Source organism: Lytechinus variegatus, chromosome 2 (assembly GCF_018143015.1).
Source record: "Lytechinus variegatus isolate NC3 chromosome 2, Lvar_3.0, whole genome shotgun sequence".
NCBI classification, from domain to species: domain Eukaryota; kingdom Metazoa; phylum Echinodermata; class Echinoidea; order Temnopleuroida; family Toxopneustidae; genus Lytechinus; species Lytechinus variegatus.
In genome coordinates this window covers 75,033,076-75,053,185 of record NC_054741.1, presented here as the reverse complement: position 1 = coordinate 75,053,185, position 20,110 = coordinate 75,033,076, and the positions used below count along the sequence as shown (strand labels likewise).

Genomic DNA, 20,110 nt, shown 5'->3' with positions numbered 1-20,110 from the left:
TTCTCACATCTGAAAATTATCTTCCTCAGAATACACTCTCATAAGAACAACCACCGAACATGATGTTGCTCTAATAACATTATTTCATCACCTCATTCACATCTGAAACTTAATTCAGGCTGGAATCCCATGAATTTATCAACCAATAATAATCCTTATACATGTAGAAACGGTAATGAAGAAGAATTGATATGCCTTTAGTATTCCGTTCAAAATTTTAGGAGAAAATGAATTATAAAAAATAAATAAAAAAAATTGGCCTACATATTTCTACCTTATCACCCTACTGAATTAGAGATTCATGAAATTTGACATGATATTTTTGTAACCCGATAAAATCACATATTTTTCAAAATACAACAGAGTTCTGCTATTTTAATGCAGTGACTTTTTTTGGGGGGGGAGGGTAAAGGAGATGGGGTCAGTATTCAATACCCGGTATATTTAAACAGTTAAATTCACTCTGAACTCCAATATTGGAACAACCTTCAAGTGCATATACTTGAAAAAAAGAGGTCAAGTTTTCCTCAATGTTTTTCTCCTCTTCGTGCATCCACACGCTCTCTCTCCGTCTTTCTCATATACGTCAAATTCAAATAAAAGCTTTTCCTGACCATCTGTTTTACTGTGTGGTGTGAGGAAAGCGGGAATGTAGAAGATGACATCCAGGCATGACATCGCATACTGGAGTGAAGTAACGGACAATAGTACCAATACTCATTCCTGTGTCATTGCACTTGCATACATTCCAGTATTCAATGATAAAGATATCCCCTTCTGGTCCTTTATTTTCCTTCTTTGAATTTTTTGTCTTCTGTCATCTGGAGAGCAAAGGAATAGCAAGTTTAATGTATTCTTTTACAGCACTAGTGTTGACCATATTAAATGGCAGGGACTGCACAATCAAATTACCTACTGATGACAAACGATCACTTCATTGAAGAACTCCAATTATGATTTACCAAAAAGAAATTTATACAATCTGTTAATACTTATTCGCCAATCTACTTCTAGTAATACAGATATCAGTATTACATTCAAAAGCATGATTATGTAATAAAGAAGAAATCAATTCATCTCTAGTGCAATTTCAATTTCAATTTTAAGCATTGATTATGATTTGTGAGCAAAGAAAGGACATGTTGAAAAGATAAAAGAAAATAAATTTTCCATAAAATATGGTGGGGAGAACTGGCTCCCGAACGAGTAATATTCTCTTCTTAAGAATTTGAGAACGGCAAGGATAATGGAATGGGCAAACAGGAGAGATGTAGAACTACATAAAAAATGACCATGGCATTAATGGTCACTGCACTTTATGGGTCTAATTTAATATCATCTTTCACATTGGTCGCTGACTTTGAGATACAGAGATCACCCTGTATGTTAAAATGACCACCTGCCCCAACCTTGTATATATGCTTTTTTTCTGGGGTTTTTTTTTTGCCACTTCAGTCTTCTTGATTTCATGTTCTTTTCTTCTCATTTCCTCAAATTTTCCAATCCTTCCTGTTTCTTTTTCATCTTCCCGTCTTTCCCCCTCTTCCTCTCATCTGAATTTGAAAAGTGTGTAAGATAGGAATTCTCTATACCAGGAAGTTACATCAGCACTGGTAAAGATCAGAGTTGTCAATAAACTAAAATAGGATTGCCATATTTACTATCCTTTTGTTTTTTATTTTCCAAGTGATTTGATGAGAGCCCAAGTTTGCCATAATGGTCATTCATGCTGATGTACTCAGATAGTTGTTGGTTTGCCAGAGCAAGAAGCATTCATGATAGCTAGATATTCTATGAATTTCAAATGAAGCAATTTCTAACAACTAAAACCAACTGTTATGAAATATGCACCAAAATGTACATTCATCAATGCTCATAGGGTTGGCAAAAGATGCTATTCTATTCATAGTTCGTAAATTACCTCAGATTTATACATAGAAAGCAGGAGGTTGTGAAACTCTTCCCTAGTGCTATGACCATCCCCATCCTCCACGATACCAACACCGGTACTGACCCCCATACCAATGCCATCTCTTGATCCCTTCCTGGCATTAGTGCAATTATCCTGACTGCTCTTGGTCAATGCCAGATGATCATGATGACGATGCTGAAGCACTGCTCTCTTGGCCTGGATGATTGGATCTTCGTTGTTGTTGGTGATGTGGTGTGGGTTGGCAGGTAGAATACGGTGCTGCTGGTGGGTGGTGTTGCCAGGGAGGATACGATGTTGTTGGGGATTGTTACTGCTGTTGAGGGTACGTTGCTGGTGTTGAATGGTAGTTGTGCTTTCCTGGATAATTGGAGCATGGGATGTGGTCTTCGCTGTCAGCTGGGAAGGGACATCCTGGGATGCCGGTGCATCCTGGAAGAAGGACAACTCAAAAGGAAGGCGGATGCTGAACAAAGAACTCATGATCACTCAGTTTTTCATGGGTCCAACAAATGGTTCATTTCAGAATATGTTTATGCACGAAAATGTTCAGAGTGTTGCTTCGAAAATCTGTTATGCCGTACTCAGAGCATACACAGGGCAAGTTTTTTCGATAATCATACTGAGCACACTTCTTCAAGGAGGTCAATGGTTGTAGAAATATATTCCAAATGTATAAATTCCACAGCTCAAATAATCCAGTGAGAATTATACATCAGCATGTACCTATAAGTAAATTTAATTTAAAAAGGCTTGTTCTATATGTGATTTCATAATCACAATGTGAATTAAATGCAATGGAATCCTCGCTTCATATCAAAATGTGCACTCCAGTGAACTTCGATTGATCATTAAACAGGATTCAAATAGATCTTTTCAAGAAAGCCTAGGACTATCAAGAACTAGTTCAGTTATCTCTCATCACAGAGTAGCATTACACAGCAGGTTGGAAGTGTTTCCATACTTTTTTAAAGCATCACTGCCTCAAACATCCAGTACGTGTTGCCACTCAGAACTCATGTCAATAACACGTCAGATAGGTGTATAGCAGACTTTCCAAAGTTCATTAAAGAGTGGTTCAGAACTCCCTAAATGTTGATAAATCACCTCCATCTTTTAAGAGTTCAGCAATTACCAGCATTGAACCCATGTCCATTTGCTGATCATCAAAACCGCTATCACAAGAAATAGAGGGAAACGAAGGCTGTTCATTACAAATAGATGAACAATACAATGGCACACCCTTAGCGGATGAAGAATGACCAAAATTTATTGATTTTTGTTTCTTTTGTCGAAAACAGAGGTGGAAGAAAGGTGGAACCTTCACAACTCCCCCCAAGAAGCATAATTCCTTGCTGATCAATAAATAGACCATAGACAAAAATAGATTCCCCAAGATGGACTTTTTTGATTGGCTATGTGCTCTGGGATGGTGGAGGTGTAACCTAGTATAATTTTCCAGACTGTGTATGGTAGTTCATTTCACTGGCGATTTTACGAACTGGCGTTCAAAGTTTTGATTTTCATTGCTTCCTACATTGAAATAAACCAGAACAATTATTAAATTCAAATTATAAATCCTATCCTTTTATAATTTGCAACATTTGTTTAGAATTCAAATCTATTTATGTAAATATTTTAAATGAAGGACAACTATGCATTTAAGAATTTTTATAATTAAGAAAAAGGGTGTTTTAGGTCATTTTGTAAAAGCATGTTATCACGCTCAATAAGCAAACTGCAGTTTGTAAAATCATTCAATGCACAGGGTCACATCCTTATGGTAAATTTGGGTCAAGTTATTTAGTTCTAGCTAGGTGGCACTGGCTCGGAATTTGTAAGATAATCACCATTAATTCTGAAGACCCATTTTCTTTGATTTCTTTTTTTTATAATCAAGGTTCTTTTTAAGTTAGAAATGATTAGCAAATACTTTTGTTATTAAACTTACTTGTATTCATGCAATGTTTATTTGAGCCAAATTATAGAATCACCTTAAGTAGCCTTTCCCAGTTTTACCAATAGGTTTGCATACAAGTCCATCAAATACAAATTTCAAAGCTAAACAATAATTTTAAAGCTGCACCCAGTATCCTTTAACAGTTTATGTTTTGTACATGTATACAAGGTGTGATTTTGAAGAATATTTATGCTATCCTTAAGCAGGGTCCTTTCCAACAAACCAAATAGTTCTAAATTAATCATCTTGGCATATATGCAAAGTGTGGTTTGAAATCTGAAGATAATTATGTGTAATTACTAATGGGTATCTTAGCACATTGGATTTTCTAGAAGATAGTGTAGAAATATTTTGCTCTGATTACCTGACAATTTCAAGAAATCTGAAATTTCTATAAGTTTTTCTATTTTGCACATGTATTCTTTGATATTCTTTGAATTATAATTCAGTTTATCTTTGTACTATAAAAAAAGGTTTGCCCTCTGAGACTAGAGAATGATTCATTGAAGAGGCAAAACGTGTATTGAGAGTAAGCAAGACTCATCCAGAATCTGAAATTTTGAACCAATAGATATGCAAATATCACTAGGTCAATTTCACTTCAGAGACATACAGACACTAAAATATATATAGGACAGGATTTGGGGTATGGAAAAGGCAAATAGTTGAGAAAGAAATGTGAAATCATATTTTTATTACGGTAGAATAGTCGTCCATTTCTCAAACAAAGCTGCCTCTTTCAATTAAACATTAAAATCTTATTTCAAGATGCTGACGTTAAGGAGACATTCTACTAATACGGTTTATATTATGAATATTGCCTTTTCAAATTCTTTTTCATTATCTATTAAGATCTTTTCATTTTCTTACCTTGAATGGGAGTTATAGTAGACCGGCCAAAACGATTTTTTATACTTTGGACGGCAAAATTTGTTAATGCTTGCTAATGATTGGCATCCCAGCTAAAAGTTTCGCAAAAATACCCAGGAATAGCGTACGGGCGGATGCCAAGCGCAATTTTGCGTGAAAGTGTCATTTTTAGCGTAAAATCTGAAAGACTGTCGAAAATCACGCATTTTGATATTTTGACGGATTATCATCATATTTTTGATTATCTTTGATATGAAATTATTTTTATTCAGAATTTCAAATTATAAGTCTACTAAATATGCATTTCAAATTTGAATATTACACATACACATATGGCACAGGGAAACATAAAACCGCGATTTCCTCGAAATAAAAGTTTGAGAAAACTATCAATAGTTTGAAGTTTTTTTACGCAACATAAATTCTTCGATTTAAATGCGTTTATCCATCGAATGTATAGTAAATGTCCTAGTGCCACAAATATTAAAAGAATTTTCAAGTAAGATGGTAGATATCTCTTTTTATGTTATCCGAAAGGAGACAATGTGCATTTTACCAGGTGCGCATTTTGAAAGAAAAATTGAAAATACCGTACATTATGTACATAATTACATGTATAAGTACATACTAAAGCGAGTTTTTATTTACATGTATAAGTCCATAATAAAGCGAGTTTTTAATTGCATAGCACAATTTGTCAATTCCTTGCATCCCAGCTAAAAGTCTTGCGGAAATACTGAGGAATAGCGTACGGGCGGATGCCAAGTGCACTTTTGCGTGAAAGTATCATTTTTAGCGTAAAATCTGAAAGACTGTCGAAAATCACGCATTTCGATATTTTGACGGATTATCATCATATTTTTTATTATCTTTGATATGGAATTGTTTTTATTCAGAGTTTCAAATTATAAGTCTACTAAATATGCATTTCAAATTTGAATATTACACACACATATATGGCAATATGAAATATAAAATCGTGATTTACTCAAAATAAAGGTTTGTAAAAATTATTAATGGTATAATGTTTGTGTTCCGCATCTCAATTTCGTCAAGATTTAGTGCTAACCGAATAAATACTTAATAATTGTTGTCATGTCACATATAGTGAAAACAAATACTGAAATAAGATGCAAGATATATATCATTCTATGTTATATATGCGAAATATAACAATGCACATTATTTTATCAGATGCGCATTTCTGATAAAAAAATAAACAGCGCACAATATTACATCGATATTGCACATATCTTATATCAGTGCGATACTCGGCATGATATTATATAGGATTATGTTTGCTTTTGTAGTATAGAGTTCGATCTTCTTGCTATTTCCACGAATGAATTGGTGCTGAACTTAAATCTACCTATGTGGCGATATTCAGAAATAGGTCTGATATTTAATTTGCCGTTACCATGGTAGCATTAATTTTACAGGAATATCTATATCCAAAATCATAGAAAACATACATGTATGAATAATGTATGTATGTATGTATGTATGAATGTACGGCAAATTAAATATCAGACCTATTTCTGGATATCGCCACAGGTAGATTTAAGTTCAGCACCAATTCATTCGTGGCAATAGCAAGAAGATCGAACTCTACAAAAGCAAACATAATCCTATATAATATCATGCCGAGTATCGCACTGATGTGCAATATCGATGTAATATTGTGCGCTGTTTATTTTTTTATCAGAAATGCGCATCTGATAAAATAATGTGCATTGTTATATTTCGCATATATAACATAAAATGATATATATCTTGCATCTTATTTCAGTATTTGTTTTCACTATACATGCTATATGTGACATGACAACAATTATTAAGTATTTATTCGGTTAGCACTAAATCTTGACGAAATTGAGATGCGGAACACAAACATTATACCATTAATAATTTTTACAAACCTTTATATTGAGTAAATCACGATTTTATATTTCATATTGCCATATATGTGTGTGTAATATTCAAATTTGAAATGCATATTTAGTAGACTTATAATTTGAAACTCTGAATAAAAACAATTCCATATCAAAGATAATAAAAAATATGATGATAATCCGTCAAAATATCGAAATGCGTGATTTTCGACAGTCTTTCAGATTTTACGCTAAAAATGATACTTTCACGCAAAAGTGCACTTGGCATCCGCCCGTACGCTATTCCTCAGTATTTCCGCAAGACTTTTAGCTGGGATGCAAGGAATTGACAAATTGTGCTATGCAATTAAAATCTCGCTTTATTATGGACTTATACATGTAAATAAAAACTCGCTTTAGTATGTACTTTAGTATGTAATTATGTACATAATGTACGGTATTTTCAATTTTTCTTTCAAAATGCGCACCTGGTAAAATGTACATTGTCTCCTTTCGGATAACATAAAATGAGATATCTACCATCTTACTTGAAAATTCTTTTAATATTTGTGGCACTAGGACATTTACTATACATTCGATGGATAAACGCATTTAAATCGAAGAATTTATGTTGCGTAAAAAAACTTCAAACTATTGATAGTTTTCTCAAACTTTTATTTCGAGGAAATCGCGGTTTTATGTTTCCCTGTGCCATATGTGTGTGTGTAATATTCAAATTTGAAATGCATATTTAGTAGACTTATAATTTGAAATTCTGAATAAAAATAATTTCATATCAAAGATAATAAAAAATATGATGATAATCCGTCAAAATATCAAAATGCGTGATTTTCGACAGTCTTTCGGATTTTACGCTAAAAATGACACTTTCACGCAAAATTGCGCTTGGCATCCGCCCGTACGCTATTCCTGGGTATTTTTGCAAGACTATTAGCTGGAATGCCAAGCATTAACAAATTTTGCCGTCGAATCCTTATCTAGAGCACTTTTTGAGGTTTGGCCGGTCTACTATTAACCACGTCTCCACAAAAAAATGATAATACTAGAGCTACGTATTATGGTATAGGGGAAGGCGGGGTAAGTTGTGACACTTTTTGCATTTTGCATGTTTGACTAATAATATTGTAGTATTAAGGACCATGTCTTTAAATTTGAATCTTGGGAAATATTTTTCACCTATATATCACTTTCTACCCCACACTGAAAGTCAGTGTGACCTTTGAAATAAACGATGTCAAATGGCTCGACTTGCCCCATCTGTGGGGTAAGTTGAGCCACCTTCTGGGGTAAGTTGAGCCAGCCACAAAAACTGTCTATGAACAAAATGTATGCGGGAAGAACTGGCATGTCAATTTCTTTAAAGTCTTTTCACTTGCTAATTCTCTATAAATAATAACATCCTCTAAAAGGAAAAGAACTCATGTGAATTTGCTCTGTTCTACCTGCATATCAATGGCTTTTTAAGGTTTGTTGGGCTTTTTATTATACATTAATATAAGAATTACCGTGGCTCAACTTGCCCCATGTTGGCTGGCACATATTAGCCCAGTCCCAACTTAATGCGATAATTTTGCATCCACACATTTCTTATGCATCCATCTTGTAAAAGACCATGACAAGAATGAGAATACAATAACTGGACTAACAATATTGTTCTTATTTCTTTACTATATCTAAAGACGTGTGGGTAAAAAGCACTAATCTATTTTGCACCCTTTTTTACTTTTTACAAAATGTAGCTGAAATTTGTATTTTTCCCTCTAAAAAAGTACTTTTTGTTTCAAACTTGAAAACAATGTGGTGGGGTTAAGGGTTATGTAATGGGTCATCAATGCATGACACCACCACAATGTCTGACTCATTCATTATTGGTCGGGGTGGTGGCTCAACTTGCCCCTATGCTCATCTTACCCCGCCTTCCCCTACATATGGATTTGTACACCTCAACTTTTGAAAAACAATCAACATAAGACAGAATGCCATGTACTGAAACAAATTGAAGATCAGAAATTATTTCGATTGATAAATCATAATAACGTTATTGATTTTTTCAAGTGTCCTCAAAAGCACCATATTGCAGTTCAGGAGAAAGAAAAGGTCACATATTCAAAAAATATATAGTTCCGCTAGATGTTTCCTTATATTATCATACAATGACACCTCCTCACAAAGTCCTTTAACCATTATTATTTCATATTAAAAAAATGTTAACATATAGAAATTAATTGTATATATGTGTGTATTTTATGTGATACCAACAAATGACTTAGGCATTTTAAGTGTTAACAAACAATGTACAGTAGTTTAAGTATGCTAGTATATCAATGGTTTACTCAAGTAGAGTGACCGACTTCATCACTGTCATACCAACAAACAACTCATAAAAAAATCATGAAGAGAATTTTCAACCCATTTTACAAAGCCCTTTACTTCTGATTAATTGTATTGTCTATTCTATTCGTCTACATGTAGATTAACACAAAATTGCCAAATAAACAATTACTCCTGCTTTCTACAGTAATTACAAGGCAACAACTAAACAAATTCAAAAGCAGTACATGTCAGCCATAGCAAATATTCCTTGTATAAACTAATTATAGTAATTACAATTGCCATGACGATAGAGGATGTAAAGAATGGCATTGGTATTGATGGAGAAAGAAACCTAACAGGAAGGGAATACATAGTTCTATTGTGAAGCACAGCCATCACATGTTGTCATGACAACCATGACAGAGCACTGCAAAGTAAAGTAATTGAAAAGAAACTTGTTGAATACAATGTAATTTAATCCACATGCATGTAATATTCTCATCTCTATTCCTTTAAAATTTGATTCTGACAAAGAATACAAATATAAAATGAACTCTTCCATTCACAGAATGTAGATTTGTGTAGAGTGATGCATAAAATGTTGAAAAGAATGATGCAAGTAGACTTCTGTTTGTGTCTTTTCTGTATTTGTTATTACATTACAATTCATGTCTTCTGACGACATCAAATATCACACATCCTTCTTCATCTCCCACTGGTTGCACTTGATCATCTAGAACGATCATCTAGAACTATCACTGAAAGGTGATTAATACCCCCACTCTACGCCGTTACCAAGGCAACAATTTCCAACACATGGAAAATATATATATTGCATATCTTTACCTCGAAACGAATGTTTGAGCCAAATTTCATGAGAATTGGTAACTTTTTTTACCCAATTTTTGCCATATAATGTTGTTACAATGGCAACATGATTTCTGACACACAAAACAATATGTCTTGCGCATCTTTACATCAATACCAATTTGTAGTTTAATGCGCAAGATTTGCAATGGACCAACTGCCTGACTGACCGACCAACCATACAATGATTCCTATATACCCTCTTCAAACTTCATTTGGCGGGGGAATAACAAGTTTGCCCAAAAATGCAGTTCTAAACAATAATTGAAACCAGACACTTGCGATCAAGCAAGTTTTTCTTCTTTTATAAAAATAATTGTCTTCCAAAGTGCAAACTTGAAATGATGTACACATGTAAAGTGTGTGTTTTGGAAAGAGTTCTGTAGAACTACAGACAATAAAGGAAAAAACTGAGATTTCACTGATGAATCTACTATAGGCCTTCTGGTTTGAAAATGCATTGAATGCAGACCAATGTGGACTTTTTACTTTCCAACTAACACTCACTAAACTGCAATATGTGGTGTAAGGGGGGGGGGGCTTTAAAGAAAGGGTCCAAATGAAAGTGATACAGAAATAACATGTTTTGCATTTATGTTTTGACTTTTGATTCTTGTTTGTGAATGCTCCCTCTGGGAAGCTTTTCATGAAAGGACTTGTCAGACGTTTCATGATCATCTGACAAGTCCAGTTTTATCCGACAGTTACCATTGTCACAGTGCTTCAGAGCCAATCAAAATCAGGGAAAGTTGTCAGATCTGACGACTTGTCGGACAAAATGTTGATGAAATGCTCCCCTGACATACCTCTCCCCCTTCCCCATTCCCATTATTCTTTTCAATCTCTTCTCATCCTACTCCAATCCTCTCTTCACCCTATCCTTCCTGATAGTCATCATACCTTCCACTGTGTTGTCGGTCTATTCTTCATCTCTTTGGCCTTTTCCTCCAGCCTCTTGGCCATGACAGCAAGCTCCGAGTTCCTCTTTCTAATCATCTGTCTTTTATCTATGGATTGCTCGTCTCTTCGTGGTGATGGAGACCCATGCTTCAAAGAAAAACATCAGAAAGAATAATTATTCTACTCCTACATGGGCTTTGTTTCATCATGGTCCATACTAGTAAGATCTATGGTTTCATTAAGTTACCCATAAGTTTACATATATTGCAACATGGCAATCCATCTGGGTTCCTCATATGATATAATTGAATGTACTCACATTAGCCAAAGTCTCAAAACACTGAATTATGCAAACTTACTTTGCCCACACATGTTTCTTCCATGTGACTCACAGTGAAATATAATCAATTTCTGATAATTTAGACGATTCTTCCACAAATTTATCCCATGAATCAATCCCTTCACCAGAACTTAGTTTATAAGTAATCAGAACTCAGGTAGATGAGTTTTACTGGAAAGTCTTCTGATTTTTCCCATACCTTGTTTTGAGGGGATGTGTCCTCCCTTCCATCGATGCTTCTCATGAGTTTATCTGCTTCGTCATCTGTGTCTTGTGACTTTGACCTGGATCCACTTCTCAATCTTGAACTCTGACCTTTGACCACTGAACCTTCACCCTGCTGTCTCTTGTCTTCATTCTGGACATCATTGGTAGCATCATTATATCCTTGATTGTCAGCTTCTTTCAATGTCCTTGACCTTCTTCTCTGCCCATTAAAGTCATCTTTATTCTCTGATCCTCTCTTTTGTTGATCATCTTGGACCTCCAGGTCAATCTCATTTGACATTCGTTCTTTATCCTTTCCTTGCAGATGAAAGTTGTACTTCAACCTCTTCTCATCATCAGCGATGTCCTCCAACTTTCTTTCTGAATCTTTGTCCTGCTCAACTTTCAACTCGCTTCCAGTTTCCAGGTCAATTACCTCAAGACCCAGGTCATTCCTTGGAGACAAGTCCTCAAGACTTGAATGCTGGAAGACCAATTCTTGTTTTACAGAATCCTGTCCATCATCATCATGTTCAGGCTGTCAAGACAAAAATAAGAACAAAAATATTTTTCATTATTTTTCAAAAAATGAAACACAAAACTAAATTTGTGAATGGCTACTGTTAAAATACAAAATAAGTGTATTTTACAAGAAATTAAATATTAAAAAAAATATTAAACTTGTCATTTGAGTGTTCCTGATGCGCACAATTAGTCAGAAATATTGAAGGTGATTTGTACGAGTACAATAATGGGATGATATGACATATGCAGTGAGAGAATTATAAAAACTCATTACATCATGGTTGCCAGAATTGTAGCATGTGATCAAAAAAAATTTTGTAAAAAAAATATATGTATACATATATGTTTTTTAATTTACAATCCTCAATCAGAATAAATACATTTTGGCGAATCATTTTGGATCTGGTCATGTTGACCTAACGATTGAAATAAGTATAACTTACAAAGTTACATCCATGTAGTTTATTGCCCTTTTTACACAGGATTTTCTTAACCCCGGACTATCGCTAACCCCGTACTATCCTTAACCCCGTACTATTTTTTTTCCTTTTCACACATGCCAAATTGTTATTGCTAACCCCGGATAAGGAATGCTTGCTTTTTACACACGAAACTCGCTAACCCCGGACTAGTGGATTTTGTCGATCATTCGTAGTACAAGTACTTCACTCGTACACTTTTTACACACGCTACAATTTCCTTAACCCCGTACTATAGGTGGGGCCAAATTGCCATTTAGCCCCACCTATAGTACGGGGTTAAGCTTAGCCCACTTTCGTTTTACACATGCGATCTTAACCCCGTACTATTGCTCTTAGCACCGCAATTGGTGGGATAACCCTGCTTTTCTGCAGGGCCAAATAATCCCGTACTATAGGTGGGGTTAGCCCACTTTGCAAAAACGCTGTGTAAAACGAAAGTGGGCTAAGCTTAACCCCGTACTATAGGTGGGGCTAAATTGCCATTTAGCCCCACCAATAATACGGGGTTAAGGAAATTTTAGCCTGTCTAAAAAGGGTATTATTTACTCCATTGGCTCTTTTTTTAGATAAGCAGTTTTCAGCAGCTTCTTTTTGCCAAACAAAGTCATTGAATAAAGATATCTGGTGGTTTTCTTTTTTTTATAGGTTTAGTAACAAAAAGATAGTCCTATGTACATGTACGTGTATTCCATTGTATCTATGTTATCCTCTGATCTGAAAATCCCAACTGAAGCAATACATGAAACTGCACATCTATTAAACAACAGATGGCAGCAGACAACTTTGAAACCAACTAGGATCAATCACCAACTTTGTCCAGGAGCAACTGAATGTACTGTATGTTCTCAGTATACATAATAATTTGCATAAATCATTTGAACGCTACATGTACAGTGTATGTCATATCGGAGATGCTGCACAGAACTAGACATTGTAGATAGAAAATAAGGGTAAAGATATAAATCCATAAGATGAAGTTGAAGGGATAGTGCTTTGATGTTCTTGGATTTTCATACATGTACATCGTTACCATGATAACAGTATCCAACATAAAGAAAAAAAATATGTCTTGCCTATTATTACCCCAAGACCAATGTATGAGGTAAATAAGAGAATTGGTTGAAAACTGATGAAGTAGTTCAAACTGCAAGATTTTTGATAAATATATGTTGTTAGCATGGGGACACAATTTCCGACCTATGGAAAAATTTGTCCAGCACATCTTTCCCTCAAGACCAATGTGTGAGCCAAATTTCATGAGAATTGGTTGAAAACTGATGAAGTAAATTGCAGTATAAACCACAAGATTTTTACCTAATTTGGGGTATATACATGTTGTTACCATGGGGACACGATTTCCGACATATGAAAAAAATATGTCCAGCACATCTCTACCTCGAAACCAATGTGTGAGCCTAATTTCATTAGAACTGTTTGAAATTAATTCACACCACAAGATTTTTCCAATTTTCAAAATGTCATTACCATGGCAACATGATTTCTGACACACACAAAATAAGTCTTGCACATCTTCACCTCAAGACCAAAGTTTTTGCAAAATATCATGAGAATTGGTTAAAAACTGAGGAAGTGGTATGAACTGCAAGATTTTTTTAACCATATTTTTGCCAAAATATACCATTACCATGGCAACATAATATCTGACACATGCAAAAATGTTTCTGCACATCTTTACCCCAACATCAATATATGTTCCAAGTTTCAAGTTTCAATTGGTAAAAAACTAAAGGAAGTCGTTCAATGCGCAAGATTTTCTATTTCTTTATTTCTGTATACCCCTTCAAACTTTGTTTGGCAGGGTTAAAGTACATTATGAGTGTGTAAGGTCAGGGTGAGCCAGAGGAAAGCTGATGCTGATTGAAAAGGGAGCATTTCAAGTAGGGTTGCAAAATTCCTGGGAATTTTCACGGTGGAAACTTTCCATGGGAATAAAGAGGAATTTGGTGAATTTTCAGCAATTTTAAAGAAATTATGGGAATTTTCAAAAAGTAACAATTTTCTGATATTCATACACAGGAATTGAAAGGAAAACCCGGGCAGATAATGCTTGATTATGATTTTCAGCAAGTTTAAAGCCAAATATTATGCTAAAACAGCCAAATAGGGCAGAATTTTAATGAATTCCAGATTAAGTTGATCTACTGTATTATGGTACCAGTGACGGCAGTACATATGTACACTGCACATGCTTTGCACAAGGGATGATTGTTCATGGAATGATGCCTATTGCCTATTCAGGGGCCCATTTCATGTAGAGTTGTAACAACTGTTGTAACTTTGCCATTATGGTAACTACCATGGTAACCTTGATTATGATTGGCTGCTGAGCAGTGTTGCCATGGTAGTTACCATTATTACAACAGTTACAACAGTTGTAAATCTTTATGAAACGGGGCCCCTGATCTTATTGCAGATGATGAGAATCAATAATATGATTAGTTAATATTAGCATTATTATTATTATTTATATTATTTTATTATAATCATTTTATTTCTCATTTAATTTTCTGGACAGCAGAACTGACAACTTGGTGCTGTTGGCGGTGTCAATTTGATGAGTATAATTACAGATTGCTGGTTCAAGGTCAAAGTTTATTTTAGTTAGGAACAAATATTTTGATCAAAATACTAGATCAAATTAAATGAAACTAATATGAGTTTGTCATTTGATGACACAAACAATTTAATAACAAGTTTCTCAATGTTCTATTAACAGGTTATTATTTAATGGGAAATAGAAGGCACATTCTTAAAATGTAAAACCCTCGACACTTTATTACAGAAAATGAAAAATATTGTAATGCAAATGTTGTCTTTTTTTCATGTTGATTTGCTAAGAAGCTTCATTTTGTACATAATGCACCATCATGTACATGTATGTAGTTTGATGTATGTTTTAAACCCTGTGCAACTTAAAGAATGGAGAATAGATTTTTATACAAATGGAAAGTATCATATTTGAGGAAATATTTTCATGATTCTGTATTTAAAAACACAATTGATCACTCTTTTTGAAAAAACTGAAAATTCCCAAAAATTGTCGGCAGCTGAAATTTTCCAAAATTCCGGAAAGTTTCCAGCACTTAGCAACCCTTATTTCAAGCAAGTCAATTTAAAGATTTAAGGAGGTATCTCACAATGCTTGTGAAGGTTTTATGATTTTTTTCTCCAATTTAATGTACCAACTTCTCAAACATGTGTTGCAATCAAACGCTTCAGACTCTTTAAAAAAAATGCCTTTACAAGATGAAGTACTGACGAAAGCATCTCTTTCAATTTTGAAATATTTAACAAACCCTGATAGAGCCCAAAATTCTACATCAATTCTCTATGTTCACAAACTTGTTGCTCAGTATTGGATACCGCCTTTATCAATCAGTTTATTCATGTCACAGGTCACATGTACGCCTACATACATGTACATAATTTAAGTTTGAGTTCCCCCTATGTACCGTACTTTCATTCCAATTACTGTACAATTTCACACCGCATATGTTTAAGATTAGATCATAACCACTAGAGTGATACATGTATATTCAAAATGTTCACATGACTTTATCATCGAAGTACAGGAGACTAAAGTGATTGCCTTCAAATCCCACATGCTAACATGATTTTCAAAATAACTTGATCCCATCTTCTAAACCTGGGGTATCCCTTACACTAGAAAAAGCATATGAGCAACTTGAGGACTCACAAATTAGATTTACTCATGGAACATCCAGGGGAAGTTTCTATGGCAACCATCAACAGTTTGAAGGCAATTGAAGGAATAACTGATCAAAGTCCAACCACTTAACATTGTTGGGTAAATTAGATTTGAGATTTGGCTTTCTATAACAGTGCCTGGGTTTACAATGGCAGAATCTCACATGTAGGCCTTCATGTACATAAAATCACAGAATTAAAATTCCATAATTATCAAATCTTTCCCTTCTTTCCCAAGGCACATCTTTATTCATGTATAAATTGAAATATTCTATGTTACCAGATACTTTTTATGACAGTTTTCATTTGAACTCCGATTATCACTCAATTAATACAAGAAAAAGGGGTGACTTTCGTCTTCTAAAATTTACAAATTCTATTTTACAAAATAGATCAATTAGATTTCAGGGATCAAAAAAATGGAATTCGCTAAACAGTGATTTAAAGGGTACTTTGAATTACACTTCATCCAAAAATAAATTAAAGAAAGAGCACAATACTTGCCACTTATTGATATATTCAAATTATGCTGAATGATTTCTTTAATGTTAGTTAATTCTTAAGTTTTCGTATGACTTTATTGTTATATTTCTATTGTTATTTATTTCATATATATTTTTTGTATCTAATGTAATTGTATTCTCATTGTATTTCATCATTTTGTATGTCGAGGGTTGCTTGTTTACAAGTTTTTAACTTTTTTAGCAATCCTGGTATTTTTATGTACAACGTTGTTTATATACATTATTGTAACTTGATTTGATCTTATACCAAATAAATGGTAATCTATATCTGAATCAGATTCAAGAAAAATGTCATTACACATGTAGGTCAAGTAACCACAACAAAAGGTTGTCATAAAGTAAATTACATGTTTATGCCCAATATCATGAATAGAGTTCTGAAGAAGAAGTTCAATCCATAAGATTTTTACATACCATGCAATTATCATGGCAACACAGTTTCCAACACATGCAAAAAATGTGTATTGCACATCTTTTTACCTCAAGATTAATGTGTGTGCCAAATATCATGAGAATTTATTAGAAACTGAGTATTAAAGTTGTTTGATCCAAAACATTTGCAATGAACCAACCGTTCGCATGCTGATTCCTTGATGTAAACCCTTTCAAATTTTTGTTTGGCCTACATGTACATTTACATGTAGGGTTTATAAAAAAAGTTTCTCTAAAAATATTGTTTAGTACTGGGAGAGATGGTGCTTGGATCAGCTGGAATGAAATGAGATCACAAATTACAATTTTTTTTGAGCAAAACTGTCAAACAAGTGGAATGCCTCTGGCTGTCTCACCTGCATCACGCGTATCAAAATAGCAGCAGTGCTGACTTTGAAAACTACTAACTCGCACAAGATGTTCAGTGAAACTTGGTTACTCTTATTTCCACGTTTTATGAACTACATGTAGACCAATACACTTTACAGAGGGGATGCAGGTCCCCAAATTAGGCCTACATCTACCATCCAAGTTTTGTTGAAAATTGACTTACATTTGCGGAGTTAGGTGTCATAAAAGAGTCTTGCATGTAAACTTTAACGTTGACCTGAAAATGACCTTTGACCTTACCATGTGACCTCCAGCTGCAGCATAACATGCAGGTCCCCCAAGTCCATCTACCATCCAAGTTTGGTTGAAAAGTGACTTACGGTTGCGGAGTTAGGTGTCATAAGAGAGTCTTGCATGTAAACTTTAACGTTGACCTGAAAATGACCTTTGACCTTACCATGTGACCTCCGACTGCAACATAACATGCAGGTCCCCCAAGTTCATCTACCATCCAAGTTTGGTTGAAAAGTAACTTATGGTTGGGGAGTTAGGTGTCATACATGTAAGAGAGTCTTGCATGTAAACTTTAACGTTGACCTGAAAATGACCTTTGACCTTACCATGTGACCTCCGAATGCAGTATAACATGCAGGTCCCCCAAGTCCATCTGCCATCCAAACTTTGTTAAAAAGTGACATATGGTTGGGGAGTTATGTGTCATAAGGTTTGTGACGGACTGATGACAGATGACGGACAACATTTGGATCCCTAAAGTCTTGCCTTCACCTCTGGTGGGCGAGACAAAAAAAAATGTAATTATGTAAGTCTTGAAAGTAACTTTGTACATGTTAGGAAGATCATCTAAAATTTCACTTGTATGTACAGTATGATTTCACATGAATTTAGACTGGTATATACTATATGAATTGTACACACGTTTGCAGGTTTGTGTAGGCCCTAACTGAAAAAATCTGATGTTGCTGAGGTTTCTTTTTTATAAATGACATTTGTGGGCAACTTACTTGTATTTACACTAGGCTCTCTACTTACAAACTTTTATTTACCTTGGTTAATGTAGGATGGTAAAGGTCAATATTAGAGTTAAAGTTACTGACCGAAGCTATGGGATTTCAACATCTGGGCTTTAAAGGGGATAGTTAACCCTGATACTGTAGGCTGATACTCACTTTAGGACTAAGGAGAAAACTTACATTATCAGGATCTATTGTTTAAATTGTATTGTAGATTATTCTAAACTACATGTATTTTTCATATTTTGACAGTTTAATGTTAAATTACGTTGGTTACACCATGGTTACATTATTTTTTTTTGGGGGGGGTGAGGAGACAGAGTGGAATATTTTTCTGCTCTGCCCTTGACTCTTGTACCATCTGTAAATTTACTTTAAAGGAACATTAACTACACTGTTTATGAAAAAGAAGAATCAACTCTTTGTCTGATATTTTTTGTTGAACCTTATAAACAATCATATACATAGTTTTGCTATATACATGTAGCATAGCAAGACAATTGAGGCAAATATAGCATACTGTGTAGATTTTTGCTTTATATCTTATCATTCAATAATAAAAAACAAAAGGTGAAATAGAAAAAAACAGGGGTTCATGTGCTTGTTTTCAAACTATCATCACTTGTATTAGAGCAAATGTGCTTTATAAAACACCAAAAACATGCCAAATGCGTTGTCTGCTACATGTATGTATGTGAAGAAAAATTCAGAACCATTCTACCATTTATTCAAACTCAGGGGCATACATGTATTTGTCATACTTTGCAGCACTGGAGAGCTAAATATTTTGAAATTGTCTGGGTATTTTTAAAAATGGTCCATGGAACAATTCAATATTTTTAGCCTCATAAAATAATGCATCGGATCTGCAGTTAGAGAGCAGATAATGAGAAAAATCAGTTCATATCTACAGCTAATTAATCACCCATTCATCCATTGTGACATCAGCGCGCATAGTGTAAAACATGCACAGATCATAATGCGCACGCGTAACTGTGGAACATCCTTTAATAGATATATTCAATTTCAACAGATTTATCAGAGCTTAATCATAAATGTCAACTGTAGTAACAAAAGATCCCAATATGAACATGCAAGGGTTTGTGCATAAAATGTGTGCAATAATTCTGTTAGAATATATACTTAAAGAAAAGATGAAAACAAACAGCATTTCTGCATGTAGACATGTCTTTTTCCAAGAAATAATCAATACACACTTTTTATTGGCAATCTTCCCCTTTTTCGAAATTATGCTCAACTCAGAGAATACATCCTTAAATCTATTAACTCAGTGCTAATTGCATAGGAATACCTCTTCCTATTATGGTCAAATCTTTTCAATCTCTTGCCAAATAAATTTTCACTTTGCCAACATGCACAAAAGTGTTCAGAACCAATATGGGCATTGTTTCCAGAGAATATTGAAGCTAGGACTTGAAAAGAATGATTTACCCTTTGTAATTCAAATGAAGAGTAAAACTTTTTAAAAGCCTACATTGTAGAGAAAACCTTGTGTTCCCTTCAGTAGTCAACTACAGAGAAATCAATTTGTGTCTCCTGTGCAATAACAATAAACAATGCTGAACAATAAAGAATGTTCAAAGAACAAAAGGGTCTTAGAAAATAAGATTCCCACTGTTGTAAAGGCCTGTACTCGGGATATCACATGCAAGGTTTTCTTTATTGCAGATTTTTTGAAATTCAATAATAGAAGGAAAAATTGCATACAATATGCTTCTTATTTTAATACACAGTTAAAGTGTGATCATTACATGTAG

The 20,110-nt window shown here is 34.3% G+C and overlaps 1 protein-coding gene across 1 annotated transcript in view; it reads right to left on the bottom strand.

The window, feature by feature from the left end:
- The window catches only part of LOC121409023, a 32,098-nt gene that overhangs the window by 3,667 nt on the left and 8,321 nt on the right, over positions 1-20,110 (bottom strand). The window contains exons 3-4 of the mRNA XM_041600802.1: positions 11,272-11,817; positions 10,733-10,879 (exon numbers count right to left, since the gene is read on the bottom strand). Coding sequence (XP_041456736.1) covers positions 10,733-10,879; positions 11,272-11,817 — 693 coding nt within the window. The remainder of the gene's footprint in view (positions 1-10,732; positions 10,880-11,271; positions 11,818-20,110) is intronic.